Consider the following 25,626-nt stretch of genomic DNA (forward strand, 5'->3'; position numbering starts at 1 on the left):
AAAGGTACAACCAGAGGGGGGAAAAAAAGTGTCTCATGGTTGAGAGGACTCTTTTAACCAACGAGTCACATGGCTTCCTGGCCAGCAGCCAAAGGAGTCATGAGAGATGCTGCCATTCCCCCTAGAGCTCCCTTAACCATGTCCTGCCTGCTGCCCAGGCTGCCACCAGCCACCGCCTCGTGCCCAGCAGCTCTCCCTGGCCAGGCCTTGCTTGGCTGTGCCCATGGGTGTCTGGCCAGCCTCCCAGGATGGGGAAAAACATTCAGAAGTGATGCTCTTGACCCTGGGAAGTGGCCACACTGGACATGGTGGCGAAGCAGGTGAGCACAATGCCATCTTTCTGAGGAGACACAGTCACGCTGACTCTCCTCTTTGCAGTCAGAGAAGAGTCACTGAAAGTAATGACATGGCACTTACACTGCATTTTCCATTTCCAAAGTGCTGTGGCAGCTTTTGCTTTCCTCCCCTCCCTCCGTGCCATGCCAGCACTGTCATTGCCCTGTTAAAGCTATGAGAAAATGAGGCAGAAACTGACAGAAGTCAGGCCATTCAGCATCTGAGGTTTTCCTCCAGTCTCAGACCTCCTCTGTCATCACCACAGAGCAAACCCCACCACAGAAAAGCCTCATCTTTAGCGGGGCTACCCCACTGCTCTGGCCAGGGTCTAGGTCAGTTAGAGATGCACTTGGGCTTTTGCAGATGCTTTCCTGCATTGCTGTGGGGGATGTTAGGGCCAGTGCTGGCCCCCATGTGCTCACAGTTCTGACATGTGCTGCCTGGCAGCTGCCACGTTCTGCCCCAGCTGTGAGTGAAATGATCCTTGCCCAGTTCACTTGAGTACTGGGAGAATTAATTCACTTACAACCCTTGTATGAAAGCAACTATTACTAAATATTAGTCACATTTTATAATTATGTCTCACTTCAGCCAGATTAGGAGGGTGGTTATGATATCCAGGCCCAGAACAGCCACACTTAAATAGTTTTAAATTAAATACACCTCAAATTGTTTTCCAGGTCCTACTTGCAGGCAGACAGTGGTTTATATCTTTATGAGTTATTCTTACTTCCAGGTTTGAAAGCTGGGCTGCCCCACAGTGCCTTGCGCACAACAAGCAAATGCTGCAGTATTTCTGAAGTGCTTCTCCCCTAAAAAAAATAAATAAATAATGTTTTTATGTCAGCTCTTACTGGCACCAGAGGCCGTAATGATTCCTTCAATAGTCCATAGAACTGATTTTGGGTTTTGTCTGATATAGAGGAATAGCCTCCTGTTAATATTGCTTTTGCTGTATGTTCTTGGGAAGTATGGCCGCATTCCCTTCAAATTGTGAAATACTGCATGCCTGTGTCAAGGCTGCAGAAGAAGGGATGCTGGGAGAACAAGCCTCGTGCTGACTTTGGGCTTGGTTCTCCTCTCACTTGCACCACAGCTTCATCACAGCTGCTTCTGCTTTGTTAAACTACTGGATGCAACCCCAGGGGAGAGAAGCCGTAGGCCTTCATGCTGAAAAGACAAGATATAGGAGCTTTCGAAAATGCTACACAAACCTCTGGTGGTGGCCATCCAGAAGAAAACACTTTTGTTTTGTGTTCTAGGTATGTTCTGGAGGAAGAGGCAAATCATCAGTGTTATCTTTATGCTTTGTACCGAAACCACAAATCTGCCAGTAAAGTCCACCTAGCAGCGGAGTGGCTCTACCTCAGGCAAGCAATCTGGGACACAGTACCAGTGGACTTGCTGCCACTTCACTGGGGAAAATTATTCTGCCACATGTTAATTTTGCCCACAGTTGCACACTTGCTATACCACTGGATGTCCTTTTTCCTAATTAGTTAGGAACTCAGGATGAAATCTGACTTTGGACAAAGAGCTGGAACAAAGACTATGTCACCATGATGATTAAGTGGGATTTTTGCATAAATGTGAATTTTGTCCTTTGTGGGTTTTTGCCATGAGGGAGATCTGATACACAGGCATAGGATGAGAAGAAAATAGATGTACAAAACTGTAGCTACAACGTGGGTACAAATTGTATCCACTTTTAAAGTTATTTCCAGAAAAAGATGCAATAGCTCTCTAATCTAGCCTGCCATCAGACTTTCTAAAGAAGGTGTGATTGGCCATAAAATATTTAACAGGTGATAATTATGTTGCTGTCGAATCCTAGTGGAAGAAAGATTTTTTATTATTATTACTAATATTTATTTATTTTATGAAAGCGATGACATTGGCCATAGCTATCTTAACTTTGCAGAAACTGTCTATACTCTGCTAGTACTGAAGAAGATAGCTAACTTGCAGCTTCCTCAGACTGTTGAGAAAACTGTCTTTAAAGGGGAAACAAAGCCTAAGAGAAATGTGGAAAAAAGCAATTCCGTGCTTTGGATAAAGGTTTGTCCTAAGAGCATTCAGGCAGTAACAGAAGAGAGAAGTCACAGAAATACATCGCATGTAGATAGAGAACTCTACTAAGAAAATCCTTTGTGTCTCTGTAGCTAAAATTTTGTCACATTTGCACCAGCTGAAGTATTTGCAGAGCTTCTTATGCATGTATTTTAGCAAGAACTAATATATAGGAGCTATCTTGAAGCAGCTACCAAGTCCTATGCATTTTTTTCCACAAAGGAGGGAAAATGTGTCATGTCAGGAAAATGTTACATTTGGGGCAAGACAGAAGGGAAAGTAAAAGAGATGGAGAAGGTGCTAATAATCCTTAAAGGACTGACGGATATTCTTGAAGAACCTTCTTTCCCTGACTTTTCTTCCAGAGCATGCCTGAGTTCCTGATCTTTCTTAGCTTCCCAAGTAATTCTGGGCTTGTAAATCCACATCTTTCAGTGACAAGCTCATTCAGCTCTTTGCCTGCATACACAGAAAAATTCCAGAAGTCAAGGATATTTTGCTTTCATGCACTGATATTTTGGTCATGGTTCTCATGGCCAGAGGCCTGGCTGGTTCCCACACAACTCTTCCGTGTAGGTACTACTGCCATACTATAAAAGTTGTGTGCCTGAACTGGGACAGGTTGGGGCAATGCTGTACAGGAGGGCAATGAAGCATTAAGGAGGGAGGAACAAAAATAATGAGAAGAGTCAAGCATATGACCTAGAGCTGCAAAAAGCCAGCTGTCAGGTAGCAAGCAGGTAGATGTGTTTTGCCAACATATGTGAAAAACACTGGTGAGAATCCACTGTGGGTTAAATGATGTGCAAAGGTTATGGGCTGAAGAAATCACCCTTGCAACAGTTCTGTAATGCTTGGTGTCAGCATGCCTGCAGAACACCTTTGATCTAGAGCTGGTCCCAGCTTCCTGCTGTTTGTAGCAACCTGGGAGCACAACAGCATTAAGGTGTGTTTTGGGGAATCCCTTTGACAGTATTTCAGCCCAAATTATACAGCTGCATGCACCAAGAAAACACTTGGCACCACTCTACCTTTACCGTGCCATATTGCCAGGTCCACATGGTGTATTTTTTCCATTGCATAAAATGTGTTTGTCAGTCTAGCAGTATAATTGCAGCTTTCTTTCTCTGGCTTTTTAACACCTCCTTTGAAAGATTGTTTTCTGAGGGATTAGCCTTGTTCTTTAATACGCTAGCATATCTTCTTTAAACCTGACCTGCTCATCTGCATATTTAATGATGCTTTATATCCAATGGTAATATTGTGTTAGTAATGCAACACATGTAATAATTGCAGGCTGTCATTCTACAAATTCTAGATGCTACCACCTTTCCTTATAATTATTTGTCATGAGTTTTTAAAATTTAAAGGGTGCTAGAAATCTAATCCCCAGAACCTGCTTGCCACAAACTATTGAGAATGGGGGCTACATCCATCTGCATTTAAATTCAGGGATATCCAGTGTTTGGCCTAGACAAAACAGGAAGAAGGGTGGCATGTTTACCAGAGTCCTATAGTTTTAGACAGGGAATTTTGGTTTGGGTGTCTTGGAGAAATGGTAGACTTGATCTTCTAAAGCTACTAGGAAGTTATATCACAGTCACTTTTCTGTCTTTGTGTGGCAGCTTCAACAGATGGAAATAGCCTCTATCAGACAGGTAAACCAATCTTACAGTGATTATGGCAGCACAGCATGCAAATCTTCTTTATTTTTCTTGTTTCTCCTAAGCAAAAGAAAAGGTGGTTTAGGTGATCCTAAAAAATAGTCAATATAATTTGGGAGTTCACCTCTTCTGTATCTAAGCCAATACATCTGTGGAGGCAAAATAAAGTTGTAGTCCTATTCCAAATCCTCTTATAAATGAGTATTATGAAGTTCTATGGAACAGGAGAATCTAAAGATCCCACCAGAACTCTCTTTGCACACTGGATGCTGCACAAATAGAGGCTGAGAGAGCGAGCTTGCCCCAAAGTATACACAGCCTCAGCAAAAAGATGAACAAGGCACGAGAGCAGTGAAACAACAGATTAACACCACAGTCCAGTGACTGGGCCAGAGACAATCCCATTCCAATAACAAGTTTTATCACAGAGGTCAACATAGCTCTGATCTCACTGGGATGGGAAGAGTGGGCTCCTCTTGAAGAAGCTGCAACACAGAGCGGGCTTGCTCTTCTGTGTTTGTGTAGCTCCCTCCTACACTGCCCAGATTAAGAGAAAAATTTCAGGGACCATCTCTAGCAATCCTAATCTTTAGGGATTAGGCATGAGTACTTTCCTGTAAGCATGTGAAAAATACATGCTCCTTCTAACCCACTTCCCACAAGCATGGAGAAGCCCTGTTGTAAAGGAAGTGGAATTATAAGGACGTGACAGCATCAGCAGAACAGACGCAAAACATACAAAGGCATTTTTCTCCTATATTTCATAATCTGCCAGTAATACCTACTGGCTAATAAAAATTATTTGCTATACTGTGGTGTCAGAATGCTTAGCTGCTCTGAAGGTTTATGCTGCTATTACCTTGTACATACACACTCTCTTACAAGTTATTCCCAATCACTTTTTAGCAAATAACTGAATTAACTCTATGTACCAGCAGATAATCCCCAAAATAAGCTTATTAAAAACACTCTCATGTTGCTAGTGAATGCACCCAACCCTGAAGAAGATGAACAGTGAAGGCGATACACAAATGGAAAGCCAGAACAGCCCCATCTTTTTCAAAAGCTAATTACATGTATGCATACAGACACGTGCACTTAAACACGCACTGTGAGAAATGGTGCCAAACCGTGTTATATCTAATCCTGTTTTAAGACATTTATACTAATTACATCGGTATTATTAAATGTCAGTTGTATACTTTAAATATGTAATTGGATTACCAACGTATGTCCAGTGCATTAACATGTATCAGTCACCCTACTACCAGCCGTTCTACCTGAAGTCGGTTTTCTTTTCCGAAAAGTCAGACACTAATTGCTTCTGGTTGTAAAAATGTTTACAGTGTCTCAGAGGGCCAGAGGTTAGTAGGTGAGCGCGCCGGAAAAGATTGCTTTAGCAGATAGCATGTTCACAGTACAGAAATCGACTTTATAAAGAAGTTTGTTCTTTAAATCTGCGTGTCTTCTCCCGGACATTGCACGCTTAGCACCGAGGCCTTGTGTGCCTTTCTGCTTGCACGCTTTTCAAAATTGCATTTGACCAGGACGGGCTGTGTGTTACAGCCGTGCTGGCAAAACACGCGAGCCGTGCCGACCCGTGCTGTGCCCGGCTCGCAGGCAGCGGGACAGACGCGGCACAGACGCGCTGCTCTCCCTCTGCTCGTCCGCTGCAAATTGCCCTCGTGAATTTTGCCTTTATCCCCTGAGTACCAGCAGCTCGGAAGACGAATTGTTGCTCGCACGACCAAGAGATGATAGAGATCTCGGGCACAATTAACATAATCATTGACAGTCCATGGGAGTTTAGTAAATAGCAGCCTGGGAAGCATCCTCCCCTCCAGAGAGCGAGGGTAGCAGAACCAGACACCAGAAGATAATGCTTGAACAGGCTCTACTATGCTTTAATCTTCAAAAGCTACCATTAGTAAGCCTGAGGAGTATATTTACCCACAAAATAAACACCGCAAGTTCTCTAGGCTACTATCCATTAAGCACTGAAATAACTCCTCTTTCTTTTCACTTCCAAGCGGGAGCGAGGCGAAGCTTCGCAGCGTGCCCAGCTCGCTCCGGGCTGCTGGGGGTTAGCAGCGGGGCCGGGGAGAGAGGGGTCTAGGGGAGGGGGGCCGAGGGGAGAAGGTATGGAGGGAGAGAGGCTGGGGATGAGGCGACCCGGGGAAAGCGGGGCCGGGGGGAGCGGGGCCCGTGGGAGGCGGCGGCTGCGTCCCCGCGGGGTGATGGATGGCCGGAGGGACGTCCGCGCTGGTTTGGGGCTGCGCTTTGTTGGCTTTCACCTCCTGATCCCTTTCCCTTCTGCTCTGCTGGACTGCAATAGTCCCTGCGGCTCCGGCTCCGTGGGTCCAGCTCCCAGTGACCTGCCGCCGGCGGGATGAACCGAGGCAGCATTATTTCCCCGCAACAAGTTCGCTTTGTCGCAGGGCAGCGCTCAAAAGATCCCCGAGCGGTTCGCTCTAAATAAAGCAGGCATTGCTCCCCTTGTATTTCCCCTCAGCAGTCGCCTTAGTATTATTATTATACTTCTATAGCTTTTGCTTTCGGACCTTATAATTATGTCACACAGCAAGGGAAACCACTAGCATGCCAGCATCTGGTGTGCGGTTTAAAACTTTTGTTTCAAGATTTGAATTATTTATAGAAGGCAAACTTTGTAGGATAGTAATTTCCTACGGTTTTGAGAAAAATATGGCTACGTTTATATTAAATGGGTATATTTATTTATTTATCACGACTCCTTCCTCCTGTTTGAAAAAAGAAGATGGCATTGCAATTTTTTCACGGGCTGTTGGGTCACCTACCAGCAGACTCATCCCGCCTGGAAAGAGAAGCAGGCTGTTTGGTCTAATCAGTAGCATCCCACCGAATTAAACCTAACGTGGCTCCATAAATCAAGCGCCTTTAAAAATCGGTAGCCAAGGCATGTGCATTTCATTAAGAATTAAGAATACAGAAATAGGCGTTTAGTTTCTTTTTATGTCTGTGTTTATTCCTACTTTTTTTTTGCCTAGCGGTGGGCTATATTTTTCTATAGCCCCCCAAAAAAAAAAAAAATATGCACACGGAAGAACACACGCACACGTGCTGGTTTATGTGCATGTGTGTTGCTTGCCTGCATGTACAGAAAGAAAAATAGTCAGAGGGATGGATGGATAGGATGGATAGGATGGATGGATAGGTAGAAAGAAAGAAAGAAAGAAAGAAAGAAAGAAAGAAAGAAAGAAAGAAAGAAAGAAAGAAAGAAAGAAAGAAAGAAAGAAAGAAAGAAAGAAAGAAAAGCCACATGCAACTCAGGGGTAGGAGCTCCAATTTTGCACCCGCCGTGGAACAGAGATCTGTGCTCGCCGCGGGGGTGGGATAGAAGAGAAATCCTCCCGGCCCCTGCAGCCGGGGGGATTTGAGGAGGTGACACCGAAGCAGCCTCTTCCGAGCGCAGGCGGGAGCCGAGGCGACTCCCCGGGCACAGCCGGCGACCTGCCCGCCTCAGAGCTAGCCCTGGGCCCCCCCCGAGCCCGGCGCCCCGCACGGAGGGGCGCGCCGGGTCCCGGAGGGATGCTCAAGGGAGGGAGCGGGTCCGGGCGCTACACCAGCTACTCCAGCCCCCGGCGCCCTCCTGTCCCCGCTGCTGCCCCAAAACGTGGGCGCGCCTCGCCTGAGGGCTCTCGGCAGCCCCTCCAGCAGCCCCTCGGGGCTCTGGAGCGCAGCCCCGGCCGGGCTCCCGGGCACGGCGGCGGGTCGGTGCGGGGACCCCTGGCCCGCAGCCCCGGCCCCCCCGGCCGGCGTCCCGGACCTGCCCGGGACCCGCAGCAGCGCGGCGGCCGCCGCTCCCCGCAGCCCGCACGTAGCTGCCTGTACGCTACTTCTCCCCCGCAAAGTTAGATACAGATATAGATATTAAAAAACCGAGCCCGAAACTCCTTGCAGTCCCACCCACCGACTCTCATTTCCCCCACCCCTACCTCCACCCCCTTCCTCACAAGGAAAAGGTCCTGGAGCCAGCTCTATCTGCGGGACTGCAGATCCCTCCTGAGCAAAAGCACCCGGCCAGCCTGCGCCTCCGCGCAGCGCGGCCGCAGCTCCCCTCGGGCTGCGGGCTGGGTCTCCCCTGGCGAGCACGGAGCCGTGGCCGTCTCCTCTACGGCAGGAGGAGGAGGAGTCGGGCTCGAAGGCCCCGGGGAGACGCCGCTCGGCTCCGCTCCGCTCCGCGCCCCGTGCCCGCCGCCCTCCCGGTGCCACTGCCCTGCGGAGGGGCGCGCAGGGTCCCGGCCCCGCCGGGGCAGCCCCGGGAGTTACCTGGCGGTGCACCTTCCCCTGCCGGAGCCCGACCGCCAGCAGCTCCGCCGCCATCACCACCACCACCAACATCATCATCAATCATCATCATCATCCTCACCACCACGCTCTGCGCGGAGCTGCCGCCGCCCGGGCTGGCTGGCTTGTCCCGGCTCCCTCTGCTTGCATTGCCCCTAGGTAGCTAGCGGGGGCATTTCAAACGGTATTTGGAAAAAATAACAATTAAAAAAAAAAATCTGGATCACTTACAGGTAACTCCCACTGGTAAGGATGAGGAAAATCTGAGGGTAATACACTGAGAGTAACACACTGCGAGATGAAAAAAGGATCATGGCTGAATCCCGTTTACACTCTTGGAGTTCGCTTCCTTGGTTATTCCTTTCTGGCCCCCCCTGGTCGTAACTCCCCACCCTTTTTGGTGTCAGCTGTGGCTTGAATCTGAGTTGGAATCCAGTCCCTTGGGCTTGGGGGGGCTTTGTCTGTTTGTTTGTTTGTTTGTTTGTATTGTTGTGTCTAGTATTCCCCTGGTGCTAATGCTGCTCTCTGTGCAGAGTACGTGCTGCTGCTGCTGCTCTCGCTGCTGCTGCTGCCTCTGGGCTCCTGCCTGTCATGTCTCAGTGGTTGGAAGTTGTTACAGTGGGTTCTCGTGTTGGAATGAGGATGGTTTAAGGGATTTGGATGGCAGAAAGTGCCTCTCTCTCTCTCTCTCTCTCTCTCTCTGCAACTCTCCTGAGACTCGGGGCTGCCATTGGGCAGTCAGTCACTGCAATCCGCCTACTTTTTTTCTCTCCCTCTCTCTCTCCCTCTTTTTTTTTTTTTTTTTTTTAAAGGAGAGGATGACAATAGAGAGACACGGATGTCGCCCGGACTGCAATGCACCCTCTCTCCCCGGGCCAGCCGTGTCCGTACGCCCAACTCTCGGAGCGGTCCCCACCCGCTAAGCGCTGCATTTTGGGGCGGCTCGCTTCGTGCCTCGGGGAAGGCAGCTCTTGGGCTCTGGCTTGGAGACGTCCTGGAGGAGCCGGCAGCTCCCGGTTAATTGCTTTATGATGGGTGGCTGCCCCAGCTCCCCCGAAGGGCTCCGCCGTCCCCTCCAGTCCCGGAGCGCTCTTGGCTCTTGTTGCCCCTGCTGTTGCAAATCAAGCTCCGATTTTGGGAGGACCTCTGTAAAAAAAAAAAAAAAAAAAAAAAAAAAAAAAAAAAAACCACTTTGTCGTAGCCCGCCTGAGAAATAAAGACATGCACACTCGTAGCTTCCTGGCGGGGCTGGCTTTGGCGTGAGAGAAGGGGGAAAAGGACGGGTGGGCAGCAGCCGGGGGACGGGGGCGAGCGGGGGCCGCAGCGCCCGGACGGCCGGGAACCTCTTCCGCAGCCCCCGGGGCCAGAGCTGCCGCCTCTCCCCTTCCCTCCTTCTTTCCCAGAGGATGCAGGGCGGGCTAGGCGCTTTGCCGGCGAATCAGCCCCCTCTCCCCTGCGTGCCCCTCGGGCCCCGGGCCGGGGCAGCTCGCCCCGACCCTGCTGCCACCAGCGGGAGCCCCTCGCCCCACGAAGCCCTGGATTCATCTGGTTTTCGGGTAAGGAAACAAAGTCCCGCTGATGGGAGCCTGCTGGAGGGACGTGGGCTTCGGGTCTCCAAACGAAGCCCCGAAGAGAATTGTGCGCCGCGGCGAGTTTAGCTGAAGTGCAGCCGGAGCGAAAAAGAACTGGGCTCCTAAGTCTTCTTGGTCTGTAGCGTTTGTAATGTTCGTCTCGGGTTAATTGCGTAACGACCGAAGGAGCTTTCTTGGCCGAGAGCTACCCCAGACACCCCGGATACACCTCCTCGAGTTAACCAGTCCTGGCACATGGGTGCAGCTGTCCCTGCGGCACAACGAAATAAGCCTTCAGATGGAATCGCGAGTGTAGAATTGGTGTAAAAACGGTGTTTCCCGCCGAATATCCGATAAGAGTCTCCTCGGGGGTTTGTTTCATTTAACGACTTTCATCTACAAGTTGAATAATGCATGCGCTGGTACAGTGAGCGTCATTTGGAGGACGCTACTCTCGATTAATGAGGGACATAAGTTTAAGCCTCTCAATTACTTACATCCGAGAATCCTCTTATTTATTTGTAATTCTTTAAGATTCTGAAATTGTCGTATTTATTTCTTTAAGTGTGTGTGTGCATCTGTCTACACATATATAGAGAGAGAAACATATAGCTGTGTATCTCTCGTGATGCCCGTTGCCCCTCTCAGACGTAAGAAGTGGCTGGGGCAGCAGAGCCGAGCGCGAGCTGGGAGAACGGGGAGAGATTTTTGATGGGTTATTTCTAGCATTTTCTCGGCTTCAGATATATTTTAAAATGTGCTTTTAAATATGTGCCTGGCGGGGGAAGGAAGGGAAGAAAGTGAATTCTAAAAATGAAAAGTAAACGCTGGAAAATTTCGAAGTGAGGCTGGCAGGGATGAAAGCCAGCCCGGATGAAACGAAGACGCTTTGCCCTTCTGCACAGCTTTGGGAGGAAGATAGCTTTGTCGTGTAGAGGGAGGAAAGTCTTATAAAATCAACCAAATCGTGCCGATTCATTTTGGGAAGATAATTCTTTTCGCTAAAAACGCGGGCCGATTATTACGTCGGAAAATTAATAGCAATGATGCCGGTGATAACAATAACGCGTTAAATTCTCTGCAAATTGTATCTATATATATGGCAGTCTGGAATAGCGAGAAGTGCACTTGTTTTGTCGAATAAACCGACTTGTTAAGCCGAATACAACCCACATAAAATGGTGTGGCACTCTAGGAGCTGGTACTGGTGGTAGCCCCTAATACGGGCATTTCAGCATCTGTCATTTCTTCTCCCTCAAACATGTTTTTTTTTGACAAAATAAGGGCAGGACGGCACCGAAATGGTTGCCGGCACGGTGCGATGGAAGGCAGATGAAGCAGAGCAGGCATGAATAAAGTATTTCCCTTTTCTTTCTTTTATGTATTCCCAGCTGCTGTTTCTATCTTACACCAAAACCTGCAGTGTCCGGCAGAAGAGCACGTCAGAAGACGGAAAGAGCTTTGACCGCACGTCCAGCAGGCAACGCACTGGACTTCTTTCAGGTCCTAACCAGGTATTTCTTGTACCTCACAGAGCTGCAAGTCTATTGCAGGGGAAAAGAAGGGGGTCAAAGATGAGTCCCTTGACGCGACCCGACGACGGGCTGGCTGTGGCAGCATAGCCAAAGGCATCGTGGCGAAGGGCCGGGGGGCCACGGTTGAAGCCCTCTCGTCTCCTCCCGAGACCTCTCCGGGACTTCCGGCGCTGCCTCCCTCATGGTGGCTGCCGTCGAGGCTGCGCCCAGGGGCGGGGAGGCTCAGAGGGGAGCGGGATTTCGTTGGCGTTTGGGGCAGGAGCCGCCGGGTCAAGCTTTCCGTTGCTCCCCGGGCAGGGCCAGCTCCTGCCTCCCTCCTGCTGCACACCCTGAGCCGCACCTCGGCCTCCTCCCCGCGGGCATCCTCTCCGCTCCCACTGGCTGCCCGCCTTCTATCCGTCCAGGAAAGACGACGGGGAACACGGGGGGCTTGCCCCCCGAGCCCCGATCTGGGCACTGCCAGCGGCTCCGTCTTTCCAGAAGGTCCCAGCACTCATCCCCAGAGCATCCGCTGCGACTTGCATCTGTGGCACAGCTGCGATTTTGAACTTCCGACGCATTTATTAATTAAACTGGAGCTGGCTGCTCTGCGATCTTCGCAGGAAACATGTCTGTTTCAATCCAGTTGCCAGCCGAGGTCGCCGTTTGATTGCCTCTGTTTTCGCCGCTAGATGCTGGAAGCCAGGGGGGCTGCACGGCGCAACGGCGAGAAGCGACCCCCGCCGTGCCGGGGGGCAGGGGGGCTGCTGGTCACCGCGGCTTCACTCCCCTCACCTGTGCCGGCCGGTGCGGGAGCAAGGCTCGACACGGCCAGAAGCATACTGGGGAATGCAAAATGGAAGTGGGAAGAACGGGAATTCCGTGTGAGGGAGTGATGGAGGAGGGATGGAGGGAGGAATGGCAGAAGGGAGGACCACCTGAGTGGGGTCTCGCTCCTTCCTCCATACTGCAGACAGCGGCTTCTCCACTCCAAGCCGCCGCTGGGACCCTGCCGTGCCGCAGCAGCAGCCCCGCAGCTCAGCAGCTAGGCATTGTCTTGTTTTCCCTCCCCTCGTGCTCCCCTTCGCCCCTGTCCAGCCAGAAAGCCCAGCTCTGATCACGTTTTATTAAGACAAGAACACGTGCTCGGTGGCAAATAACGTAACTGCATGAGCCAAGCTCTTTGCTACCTCCATCTCTCCTTCACCCTGCAAACTAAACCTAAGGCACGGGGAGGCAAACCGTGTTTTATCTCACTTCATCGCCCCCCCACCCCCCCGCCTTTGCTACGCACAGAGCTCACTAGGAAAGGTATCATTACGCTTAGAGGATATGGTTTCAACAAAATGGTAGTTCCAGTGGCTGATGAAAGAGGAAATAATTGCATCCCACATGCCTAGCCTAGAAGTAGCCCTGGATCTCAGAGCAAATTTCTCTCCCATTGTTCAGGGAAAATGAAGTATTCTCATCGCCTTACAGGCACGGTGATGGATCTGATGGGGTTTCTGTAAGGGCTTTTACTGTTCCTGCCCTCCACTCAATTTTATTTCCAGGCTCTGTTCGACAGCATTCTTGCGATTTTTTTCCCTCACGAATCCCCTTCTAAAACAGCCACAATCAATTTCGAAAAGAAATCTGCCTTCCAGACTGTAACACGTGCCCAATCTTCTGTTTCCTTTACGACTAAAACCGCAGTGAAAGCGAACAGCGCTAGCACTACCCCTCCTTCTGCAAACCCTTTTCTTTCAGCTCGTCTGCTCCTCCGCGAGGGACGCCTTTGCACCGAATCTACCGGTCAGCTACCGGGGCAGACGGGGCGCCCCGTCTGGGTGGATTCAGAAGGATCAGGAGGACGGCGGTGCAGGTACCCGGCCCGGCCCGCACCCTGAGGCTCCGCGGGGAGCCCCTCCGGGGCACCTGCAGCCGTGAGGGCTGGCTGGGAGCCCTGCGGCACTGCCCGGGCCACGAATTAGGTGGCTAGCCAGATGGGCGAGCGAAGGTGAATGCAACCTGCTGGGGACCCTCCGGGCAGGGCCGGGCCGGGAGGGACCGGGCAGGAGCAGCGGGCGGCGGGGGCACCGCTTTCCTTCTGATCCCGTTTGCAGCCTGGTTCAGCGGCCCCCCACCCCCACCCCAAATCGTGCAACCGGCTCCCGCGCTCCCCCCGCTGCAGACCGCCTCTCTTTTGCCTCGCCGGCACCCTCCTCCCCGCCGCCGCCCGTTTTGCTCGGGGGGGGGGTGGCCGAGGAGGGGACGGGGGGTGGCAGCGGGCGACAGCTTTGCGCGACCCCGGAGGGTCCTGGCGGCCGGCTCCGTGCTTGTCCCTGCCGGCCCTTTCCGTGCTTCTGGCCTGACTCCCCGGGGACGTGCTCCCCCTTCACACACACACACACACGCGAGCTGCCCCTTCTTTCCCGTGTTGGTTTCAAGGCGGGAAGCAAGCGTTTTCGGATTGCAACTCACCTTATGCATTCTTGATCATTAAAAAAAAAAAAAAAAAAAATCCCACAGCTATGCAAAGACAGGATCTTTAAAGAGGTTGTAGCTCGACAGGTAAGGACTCGGCTGGGGCTCAGGAATGTGGAAATTCAACTCAAGTCAGCCTACTGCGACGAACAATATTAATAAGGGCACCCAGGTAAAGGGGGAGAGGCAGAGGGAGAAACTTAGCGACTGAAATCACAGAGCCGAATCGGCAGCTGCCATCCAGCAACGCGGAGACACCGCCGAGATCCCCGGCAGCGCTGGCCGGGCCCCCCCGGTCCTCCGGTCCCCCCCGGTTCCCCCGAGACGCCCCTGCCGGCGCCCCCCTCCCTTCCCCCCCCCCCCCCCCCCATCCCAGTCCGGCCGACCGCCGGGATGCGGAGGCAGCCGGAGCAGTTGTCAAGTTAATTTCACAACGTTGGCGTGATGGTTAGGAGCGCAAATTGTGTCTAGGCCTGCATAAAACAAATCCCCTCCTCCCGCCCCTTTCTCCTTTTTAATACTTAAGCTCCGCTCTATTGTCTCATCAGCAGCGGCTGAGTTAACTCTGTCAGGCTTTTTTTTTTTTTTTTTTTTTTTGGCTCCGAGGCTACCGTGAGCCAGAGCTAATACAGAAGCCCGGCTGAGCGGTGCAAAACACGAGGATCCGGCGTTCCCCGGTGAGCGGCTCCCTCCAGGCTCCGCGACACCGGAGCGACCCCGCCGCCACCGGGCCCCGCACCGCGACCCTGCCCCGGGGTCCCGGCGGCGAGACACGATCGCTTCCCGTCCTTTTGTCGCTCGGTCGCTTCTCTTCTTTCGGCTGCGCTTGCTCCGCGCTAACGTGACCCAAAAGACAAGGTTTGTGGTGCAAAAGGACTTACCCTAGTTTGACATAGATGACTCCAAAGCATAGAAACACGTAGAAAATCCACTTGCGAAAGTTTCTGTGCATGATCTAGGGAATGGACTGAGCCATAAAAACTGCACAAAAAGTGGAACTGATCTTGTCGATTAAATCCCAGTCAAGAGCATTTCTGAAGCTGCCCCGAAGCAAAGCCGGCCAAACTGTAAAAAATCAACAAAGTGCAGATAAGCAGCTCTTCCCAGAGCCATGGTGACCAAAGCCGGCTCCGATAGTAAAGCTAAAGAGGGAGGAAAATAGAAAGAGCTGTTCAAAACGGTAAAACAAAAACCCAAGACAGACAGTCTGAGGAAGAAAATGAGCCAGCACTGATCTTGATCAACTGCCTCATAGAGCCCTTAAGTTCAATGTGTTTTTACTTGTTCTGACTTCCCCAGGTAACACTACGTATCTTGCAATCTATGGCTCCAGGTAGGAGGATCTCTCTCTCTCTCTCTCTCCCTCTCTCTCTCTCTCCTGCTCTTCCCCCCACCCTGTATGTGTCAGAATCTAATACATGTCTTATCTGTCCGTGCGTATGTGCGTGTGCAAGTTCTGTGCGTATTTATGTTTCAGTAGGCATGTCCCTCAGCCTGAGTGTTTGGGAAAACACATGAAATGTATCCAAAAAGGGAACTAAAATACTCGTCGTCTCAAGCTGCAGCATTTTTTTTCATTTCCTCTAGTATGGTAATGAGGCTGCATTTGTAATATATTGGCTTCCCGAAATACATTGTTAATTTATTATTATTATTTTCCTTTTTAATTATAAAGAGGCAGGCGTTAATCCCAGGTTGCTTATAGCTCTGTATCCTAAAACGTAGTGTGTGTGTGTCCAGGCCATTTCTCTTTGGCCGTTCAACCCTGCTGTGCACTTAAAAACGCCTGTCACTAAATTTGATTTCATTTTCCGAAGCAAGTAAACATTCCCCGTCCTTTAAAAAACGGATATGGTTGGATTTTAGCATAAGTTTGGGATATTAAGTTTACTGCTCTTCGTGAAATTACTGTGTTCAGACACAGTCAAGCAAGGCTTTTCTCTTTCTTTCTTTCTTTCTTTCTTTCTTTCTTTCTTTCTTTCTTTCTTTCTTTCTTTCTTTCTTTCTTTCTTTCTTTCTTTCTTTCTTTTTCTTTCTTTCTCTCTCTCTTTCTTTCTTTCTTTCTCCTTCCTTCCTTCCTTCCTTCCTTCCTTCCTTCCTTCCTTCCTTCCTTCCTTCCTTCCTTCCTTCCTTCCTTCCTTCCTTCCTTCCTTCCTTCCTTCCTTCCTTCCTTCCCTTCCCTTCCCTTCCCTTCCCTTCCCTTCCCTTCCCTTCCCTTCCCTTCCCTTCCCTTCCCTTCCCTTCCCTTCCCTTCCCTTCCTTTTTTTTCTCACTCATTTCAGAGCTGTTCAGTTTATTCCTGCATTCTGTGGAATTACCTATTCCAGTCTACTACACAAAGTGTGTCTGTCCGGAGGCATATATCTGCATGCATACGCATGTCTAAATAGCACTCAATACACGCTTGTGGGCTGCGGTAAATTATAGAGATATGGATAAACCTGTGCACCTATGCCCACTTGCACACAAGCGTACATATACATGTAGTAACAGTAAACACCAATAGCTCTAGGCATCTCTTCAAGAGAAACAGCTAAACGCACATCAGTGAGGGCTGAAAGGCAAGCAGGCAGTGACAAGCAAGCAAAAGAGACTGAACACAGAACTTCATCTGTCCTGATGGAGAGAACAAAGGATTTTTTAAAGCCCAGACAGGCTGTCGTGGTTGAAGTGACACAGTGTGAAACTGGAGGTCATCCTCGGATGCCTCCCATAGCCACCCTGCTCCCCCAAACTGGCTCTGCTTGGGGCAGCACTCAAGGATGTCCAGCGGGTCTCCGGGCGAGGGAAGCAGAAGCTGAGGGGAAGAGAGAGCGGCCTCATCTGGGGCCCCTGGTGCCACCCCGGGGTGACACAGAGGCGGTCGATCCCGTCCTACTCCGCCGCTGCCTCTCGCTGCACCTCGACTTCTTTTTGCACCCCCCCATCCCCAGCCATCCTCCCCACCACCTCTGCTCCCTTATTCCTAACTCTTAGCTGTTTATAATTCGTCTTTTTAAAACTCTGAGTTATTCCTCCCCGTTCTTTCTGTTTAAATATCCTTTTTTTTCCTCCCAGACTTTTTTTTTTTTTTTTTTTTTTTAAGTAAGATGATGAAGCCATATTTTCCCCTTGCAAAACTATTTCTCCAGCCCCGTAACTTAATCCAGACATCCCCCCGGGGGCACTGACTATGCTCACCCTCTTCTTGCCTCCCCAGTACCTCTCCCCCCTTTTTTTCCCGGTGTTAGACGACGTGCCCCCACCCCCCCGACACCCCGCCAGGAAGGGACGAGCCCCCTGGGGGCGCGGAGCAGGACGGGTGCGGGACCGCGTCCCACGGGGTAACACCGCCACCCAGGGGCGGCGGGAGGCCCTGCCGATGCCAGGGCCGGGCCGGGCCGAAGAGACTGCGGGGGGCTCCGCTGGGTTCCCGGGCAGCCAGGGCCGCTGTCAGCACAGCACAGGCCGCCTGGGGGACCCGGGGGATCCGGAGGAGGCGGCGGTGCAGCGGGGAGAAGCCACCGCCCCCGAGCCCCCGCCCCCCTGCAGGTCGCCGTCTGCCTTCCCAAACCTCTGCCTAAATGCCGGGTTTTGCACGGTAGAAGCTGCTTTGCTCCTCAGTCTCCCCAAACGGCTGCTCCCCGCTCCCCTTTGACGTCGGAGCTGGACGATCACGGCGCCAGGGAGATCAGGAAGAGTGAGGGTCTCAGGGGCAGAACGATTAATTGTTTCCTTTCTTCTCTAAAGATTACTTATACATTCCATCTGGTGGTCCCTTCCCTTCCCTTCCCTTCCCTTCCCTTCCCTTCCCTTCCCTTCCCTTCCCTTCCCTTCCCTTCCCTTCCCTTCCCTTCCCTTCCCTTCCCTTCCCTTCCCTTCCCTTCCCTTCCCTTCCCTTCCCTTCCCTTCCCTTCCCTTCCCTTCCCTTCCCTTCCCTTCCCTTCCCTTCCCTTCCCTTCCCTTCCCTTCCCTTCCCTTCCCTTCCCTTCCCTTCCCTTCCCTTCCCTTCCCTTCCCCTGTCACCTATCCCACCTGCTTCTTTGAACTGGTGAGTCTTTGTCATGTTTCCGTGAAGTTTCAATAGAAGCAAACAAGCTAGATTTTGTCTAAACGACCTTGGATATAGTTACAATTTCAGAACAAAATGTTTTTATATTTTTGACACTTACTTCACTGTTATTATCAGCTAATTGGACTGGGGATAAATGGTAGGTTTTCTTTCCTCCAAATATCAGTTTAACTATTGCTGAAATCTTAGGCTAACAATAAGAATTCATGGAGATTAATAATTCTGAGATTTAAAAAAAAAAAAAAAAAAAAAAAAAAAAGGAAGAACAACGGCACTGTAGAATATTAAAGCAGGTAGTTCTCACAGTATTCAGAAATTCAAATATTTTATAGGCAAAAATATGTGAAGCTTGTTGAACTATATTAAACAAATATCAACTTAGTAATGATAAATATTTATTGAAAGTAAGGTAATATTCACAAATACAGAAGCATTGGTAGGTGTGGATTGAAACCATTTGCTGAACGCTCTTTTAGTGCACAGGCATTAGCAAATGATTATCGTTATCATTATCACTCATCCAAAATAATTGGTGTGGCAGGTTGCTTCCTACAGGCGATTGAAAAATTCAGTAATTCATTTTTTCTGCTCGTTTGCCACATGCTGATAAAGTGTAACATTCACTCTTACAAACCTGCAGAAGGAAAGGTCACCTGTAACACACTGCTGCCTGACGCCAGCCCTCCCCAGAGCCTTTTAATGAAATGGCTCGTGGTAAAATGTTTCAAAGGTCTATTGGATATCAGTTTTCACAATCCATCACAGACACGTTTACCCGCACTCCTTCGACAGGAAAGGCTTTTCCTGCATGTAAGGAGGAGAACCTGGGCAACCTTCCGTGGTCAGCAGTGGATTTGTCCCAGAGCTTAATCAATCAGCAGTAACTAACAGGCGTGCTGTTACCCAAGGGCAAGTATCGGGAAAAAAAAAAAAAAAAAGAAGAGGAGGCAACAGGAACAAGATTCACTTGCCAGGGCATACATCTCATTATTTTCCATTGCCCAATCTGCCCAATCTGTGCCAGAAGGGACATGGCGCTGTTAGTCTGACTTGGACCACTGTGACTGTAGGGCCTTACAGACAGAGAACAGACTGTCCCAGGATGAGGGAGCAATCCTCAGGGGATTAAGGGGCAAAAACCTGCACACCAGCTCACATATAAAGCTTTATAAATGGAGCAGTGTGGCCAGAGAAAGGAATTTTGAACTGTCTGTCAAACTTCACATCGTTTTCCCTGGAGCTCATTTCCAAGCACGGTGTTCAAAATCAGAATAAATCTTGTGAAATTTCTCGGGAATGCAGGCAGCAGGCATAATGCCTCTGCGACAGGTTTCTTTACACACCTTTCTCTTCCTTACTGCTCAGATCAATCACAGGTAACTGGAGTGCTTGTCCCAGGTCCCAAAGGCTAACCACAGGGAAATCTGCCCGCGTTTATCCCAGGCAGCCACTGGCTGGCAGTGTTGCTCCACACAGTTGGAGATGAAGGCCCACCTAAGATACACAGACATATGAAAGTCTTCCTCAGGGAAAACACGAAGAGGACGTGGCTGAAAGAGAGCAAAGGAACTAAAAGAATAAAAATGAGCATAAGAAACAGACAAGGAGAGAGTTATCATTTCTGACACGGATCTTATGCCATAAAATTGGCAAGTATTCTTAACAAGTATGCGTTAACTATACACATTTACTAACAGTCCTTAATATTTTGCTCATTAAGTCTTTTCTTGGCTCCTTCCCTCATTTACTTAACTGCTTCTTAGGTGTAAGGTGGCCTCCCTTTCTGAGAGACTACTGAACCCACTATCTACCTCTAGAGCTGGTTTTAAGATTCAGTATGTCCTTCAGTGAGGTTCTGATGCCAAGCTTGTTCCAATCATCTGGACTTTGAGCTTCAGTTCAGCATGAGGGTATGATACTCATCTGACAGAGGCATGCAAATTACAACCTGTTTATGCTCTTGGGGCACACATTTGGCACAGTGTCTGGCATAATACTCATTACTGGTGATAGAAAGTTTGCACCAAGGTCAAAGGTTGAGTCTGATCTTATGCAGTGACTAAACTTCCCATTGTACCATAAGTTGTTCTCTCACTTGGTACTACACTTAACAGTTTTTTCCATACCTTTAGTTACCACTGTTTTTTGTTTATTTTCCTTCCCCATTTTTTATTCCCTGTTTCTCTCCCTTTTTTTTCCTGTTTTCTCTTTTACGTCTTCTTGCCTGGAATATGTTCTGCCTCTCAAGGTGTCTGTCTTCCTGTAATTCCCAAGCCTGCCAACATTTCAGAGGCAGGAATTGTTCAAACCACAGAAATGTCTGATTGGAATGCATTATGTGTATGAGATGCCAGCACAAAACGGATTTAACAGACCCTCTCATTAACTCCTCCCCCGCTGAGTGGGTATTTACTGGCTTTGTTGCACTGGTCATAATTCTAGATCCTTTCGTCTGTATTTCATGAACTGGCTTCTTATCTGCATCAATTATATTAGCTTAAAACACTGTCTGCAGAAGAAGATTCAGCAGCTAAGAACATAAGAACATAAGCCAGCAATGTAATATAACTGCAAAAATGTTAAATAGAACTTCTCTGAATAAACTGACTTTTTAGATGTACATGTTATATGTGAACCAATCCTGTCATTCTCTGAAGCAGCATCAAGGCTAGAGTGATGGATGAACTGTGTCTCCTGCGCAGCACACTTCAAGAAGGATGTAGATCAATTGGAGGTAACCTACAGGTGAGCAACAGGAAGATGTGTAGAAGATATGATTCATGAAGAAAAGTTAAACCATCTGTGCTTGTTTATTTTACAGAAACATGGACTGAAAAGAGAGAGGATAGTAATCATCAAAGGTGCAAAAGCACATTGAAAATACAGCAAGGTAGTAAATTGTTGTACACACACACGGGATAAATGGATCTGAGCAGAATTTAAATACAATTAGTTTAAAAATCAGGAAAAATCTTCACAAGATTTAAGATCAGGTTAGGTAAAAAACTACAAGAAATTCTTTACTAGTACAGGATTCTGCCTCAGGCTTCACGCATCAAGGTCCCTTTTAGGCATAATGCTTACATCTAATAAAAGGAGTCTGCACGTTTCTACTTAGGTCAGCAATTCAGAGGCATAGGGTTTGAAGCTATGTACATAGTTTTCATTCCTTGCTTCAGGTAATATAAAGAGTAAGAGCACCTAACTGAATCAAAGTCTGCTGTCTGTCTAAGGTAGCCACACTGGGGTAGCCCAAATGAATGCAAACCAAGTATTGAGTTCAGCAAGGCTTATACTGGAATCAAAAAGAAATATATTTATAGTCCAGTAATTTAATCTGTAATTGGTACAAACTTCTACTGTTGTTTTTTTTTTTTTTGTTTGTTTGTTATTTAAAGAGAATCCCTTTCTCTTTTATTTTTCTAGGATCCACTGCAGGTGTCTTTGTCAACAACTACCTACGATACAACAAACGAAAGTCAGGGCTGAGGAGTAATTTTCTCTTTTGTGATTTATGTTATCCACAGGTTCATGCCTGTTCTGTCCCACCACAGGAGGGAGTCATTTTTCTTAACTGCTCTACTGTTGTAATGTTACTCCATCTGATGCAGAATTCTTTTTGGCTTCTATGAGTAACATACAAATATGTCTTGATGATCATCCTGTGAAGACTAAAGCCATACCTACACTTTGCGTTCAGCCTGACAAAAATCCAAATGAAATGGCATATCTGTAGATTCCAAATATGTCGTGGAAATTACTGTTTGCATCACAGGTACAACACTTGAAATATCACTAAGGCAAATCTTTGCTGTTGTGCAGATACAGTGAAACAGACACAGTGTCTGTCGCTGGGGCAGCATCCCAGTGTAAGTAAGGCCAGTGAGGCCTGAGTGCCAAATCATGGGAGGAGATTGTAGAGCATGGCTTTTTTCTACCAATGCTAGGGAGTGATTACTTTCTTAGAAAAATATGAGAGATACTCCTACCCTCAAGTTACCAAGTAGGAAATTCTGGCAGACTTTATTATGTTCTTTCTGCCACTGCATCTGTCCCTTTGCTCAGTGTTAGCTTCATCCATACTAGTGATGCAGCTAAGTTGTGCATGTAAAATTGTAGATCTTTTTGATCCCTTCTTTGGATAACCCTCTGCAAAGGTACTTTTCATTGTAAGAAGATGAGGCATTGTGCTGAGACTCATCAAAGTTATATAGTAGGTATACTCATTAAATATGAAGTGGGAGAAATATAGCGGGTGAAAGAAAGCAATAATGATAGATAAAATGGTACACAACTCTTATTTTATTTATCAGTGTATCACTGGTGCTACAACTTAATCAAGTGAATCCTCTTTAGCCCTTCATCTTATTGGTTTCAGAGGTATTATTCATAATATCTCAGATAAACCATTAATTTCATCAATTGCAAATAAGCCTATCAAAAACCATCCTTTTCTCTTTCTGATTTCTAAACTACATTTCCCAGAAAACTCAGATTTAGGGTCAAAGTGCACATTCCTACCTGGAGTGCACAGCTGTAGCTACCTGATGCAGTCTCATATTAGGAAAACATCCTGAAAGGAGAACAGTGAGCATGGGAATTCAATGGCTTTTTTTTTTCTCCCTCATATCAAGAAAATATTCAACAGATTTCAACAACCAGTAGGAAACTTTGTAACATCAGCCATATGTTTGGGCATCTATCTTGTAACTGAACTTTTAAACGTATTTTTTTTTTCTCCCAGAGTAACTCATTAAAGGACTTGATAACCATATCTGCTTTAAAAACCAGGACTTTATCAGCTTTATTCATGTTGAATTTATTAATTTGCTTTATTGTATATGGCTTACAATCTTGATGTAAATCTGTATGAATGTGTGCCCTCCTGTCAGGCATAGAAGTATCATATCTCAATTTTGTGTGGGCTATTTTCAAAAATAACTCTGTATTTATACACACTTGACAGTACATAGTTGCCAGATTTCAAAAGTTAATTGCATGCCTTCTAATGATTGATGTTTTTAAATAACAGATGAGCTGCGAACCTGTGGATTTTTTTTTCCATATATGTGAGATACTGAGAAAAACTCCTAAATGGGATTTCCCCCCTCTTCTCAGGAACTATGTCAAGAAAATAAAAGAACTGTTTTCCAAAACAGTTGTTGCTTTTACACTGATATTTTCATCTTTGCCTCTGTAGCAGGTTTTGACTAACCTAGCTATATTGTCACACTGCAGTTCTATAGTAAATTTTGCTGCCTGTATTAGCTTACAGAAATGACCAGTTTGGAAACAAGCTAGAAAGGATTGCCACTCTTCCTGTTACAGTTTTCTATGATTCATCAAATAATGTTGTTTGTGTCATGTCCCCACCCAGGTCACTGAATTATAATGATCTACAAATCTTTCCTACATTTTCCCTCTATTACAATAAGCCTCCTTTCATCAGGATTATCAGCAAAAGATGCAGGATATTTTATCTGGCTGCTATTCAACTTAATGTGGGGGTGCTCATATGCACCCTGCAGTACTTTGTGCAGTTAAAAGCAATTTATGAGATGCTTAGAAGTGTATGCTTTTGTTTTCAGACTTTTTGCTTAAATCCAGTGTCTGGTAATCTCAACACAAGATCTCTGTAGAAACCAGGGTCTACACCTAAGTGTTGACTGCTTCTGCTCTGTCATCACTTTCATTGAAGCTGAAGGGTCTCAGCACTTTTATTTATTTATTTATCTGATGCAGCCCTAACATACCTGTGTGTGTGTGTTTATGTATCTGTGTGTGTGTTAATCTTACTTTCAAATCAAGCACGGTCTTACTGGGCAAGGCCCTAAAGGGCAATAACTCATCCATTACACCCTCCTGGCATGACATCTGAACTTCTGCATTATTCAAATTCATGGTGTAGCCGCCATAGCCCCTGCCTCTCCCCCTCAAACAGAGTATGCCCTGAAAGCTGCAAAGCATGAGGACAGATTACCTAGGGAGGCACACAAAATAAATCCTGTAATACAGTGAGCTGCCAGTACTCAGGGAAACATATATTTGTTGTGGAGACTTGCCCTCAGAATGGGGTCCTATGATTCCACCCACGGCAGCAAAACCTTTAAAGCACTGAGCAGAAACCACTAATTTAGTAACTCTAGCAGACACCTCTCTACGTGACTCTGCCTTAGTACACTCTTCGATTCTCTTCAGCTTCTAGAAACAATGCATCTTTCTGATTTTCCAACAGAAGATGGGCAGTATGGGTGCCACTGTGTTTGTAATGTGCATCTGTACCCATGCCTCCAAAAGAGTGAGAAATTGTGGGATCTTTGGAGAAAGCATAAACTGTTTCTGTAGGATGGATTGGTTTCACACCATAGCGTAAATGAAATTCTTTCACTCCTTTTTGGTTGCACACAGCTTTTTTTTTCTGTATGTTCCAACAAGGGTTAGCAATTGGAAACTAGCTTTGTGACCTTAATGCAACATCATTACGTACATATTAAGAATGCTGCCTGTGCTAGCAGAAAATGGTGGGACATTATCCTCTGGATTAGACATCCTCCTCCTCCCCAACACAGAATCATCGTGTTGGCATCAAAACACAGAGCTGCTGATTCCCAAGCTGAAATGATTAGTCCCCACCATAATTCCAGATCCAGAGTAGAGCCCTGAAGTCTAGTACCACCCTGTAGGACACTCCTCACCCCTTTGCATTTTTTTCTGCTGGGCCTTGTGTTGGGTCCGTCTGAGCTGGAGTCACCTTTTCCCTGCAGCAGCCCGCACAGTGCTGTGCTCTGCACTCATAGCTGGAACAGCACTGATATCACTCCAGTGTTGTGTCTATAGCTGTGTAGTGCTGGCACAGCATCAGGACTCCTTCCAAGCCCCCAAGAGCCAGCAGGCTGGGGGTGGGCAAGTGATGGGGAGGGGACATTGCCGGGGCAGCTGACCTAAACCAACCAAAGGGATATTCCATAACACCTGATGTCACACTCAGCAATAAAAGGGGGGGCTCTCGTGGGGGAGGGGGCTGTTCCTCCTGAACAACCACTACACGTTTGAGGCCCTGCTTCCCAGGACGTGGCCGAACACCGCTCGCTGATGGGAAGTAGAGAATAATTTTTTCTCTCTCTGTGCTTCCGCGCGGACTGATTGTTTCTTTTGTTTCTGTTTTTCCTCCCCATTCCCTTTCACTTTAATTAAACCTTTCTCATCTCAAACCTCGAGTTCTCTGTGTTGTATTTTCTCCCCCTTCCTCTTTGAGGAGCGGGGGAGTGAGAGAGCGGTTGTGGTGGAGCTCGGCTGCCCACCTGAGTAAAACCACCACAGGCCTTCAGATGAAGGGGAGTTTTAGGCTCAGTAAATTAGTCCCTCTAAAGTAATGTAAAGCTTTATTCACAAGATCATTGCAGTCTTTTTTGTCTGTATGCATGGCAGAACTAATACAGTGTTTTGTCTTCTGCTCTTTAATTGGTGTAATACGGATAGTTCGTACTACAATTTATTGTTATGCTATTGTCTACTGACTTGCTATGAACCATAAACTGAGAACTTATTTCTTTTACCAAATACAATCTATTTGCTAAATCTTTCATTATTTTTTTTTTCTTCACTCTTTTTTTCTTCTTTTAGAAAGT

General features: G+C 47.8%; 1 protein-coding gene across 2 annotated transcripts in view; it reads right to left on the reverse strand.

The window, feature by feature from the left end:
* The window catches only part of WNT7B (Wnt family member 7B), a gene marked incomplete at both ends in the record, with an annotated part of 94,260 nt that extends 79,361 nt beyond the window's left edge, over positions 1 to 14,899 (reverse strand). The window contains one exon of one of the 2 annotated variants that reach the window (XM_082776356.1): positions 14,829 to 14,899. In XM_082776356.1, coding sequence (XP_082632482.1) covers positions 14,829 to 14,899 — 71 coding nt within the window. Of the gene's footprint in view, positions 1 to 8,627; positions 8,711 to 14,828 lie in introns of those variants that run through there. The other variant, XM_082776355.1, reaches the window with a different exon arrangement.
* Positions 14,900 to 25,626: the final 10,727 nt, after the last annotated feature.

Source organism: Aythya marila, assembly GCF_965140915.1.
Source record: "Aythya marila genome assembly, chromosome: 1".
Taxonomy (NCBI): domain Eukaryota; kingdom Metazoa; phylum Chordata; class Aves; order Anseriformes; family Anatidae; genus Aythya; species Aythya marila.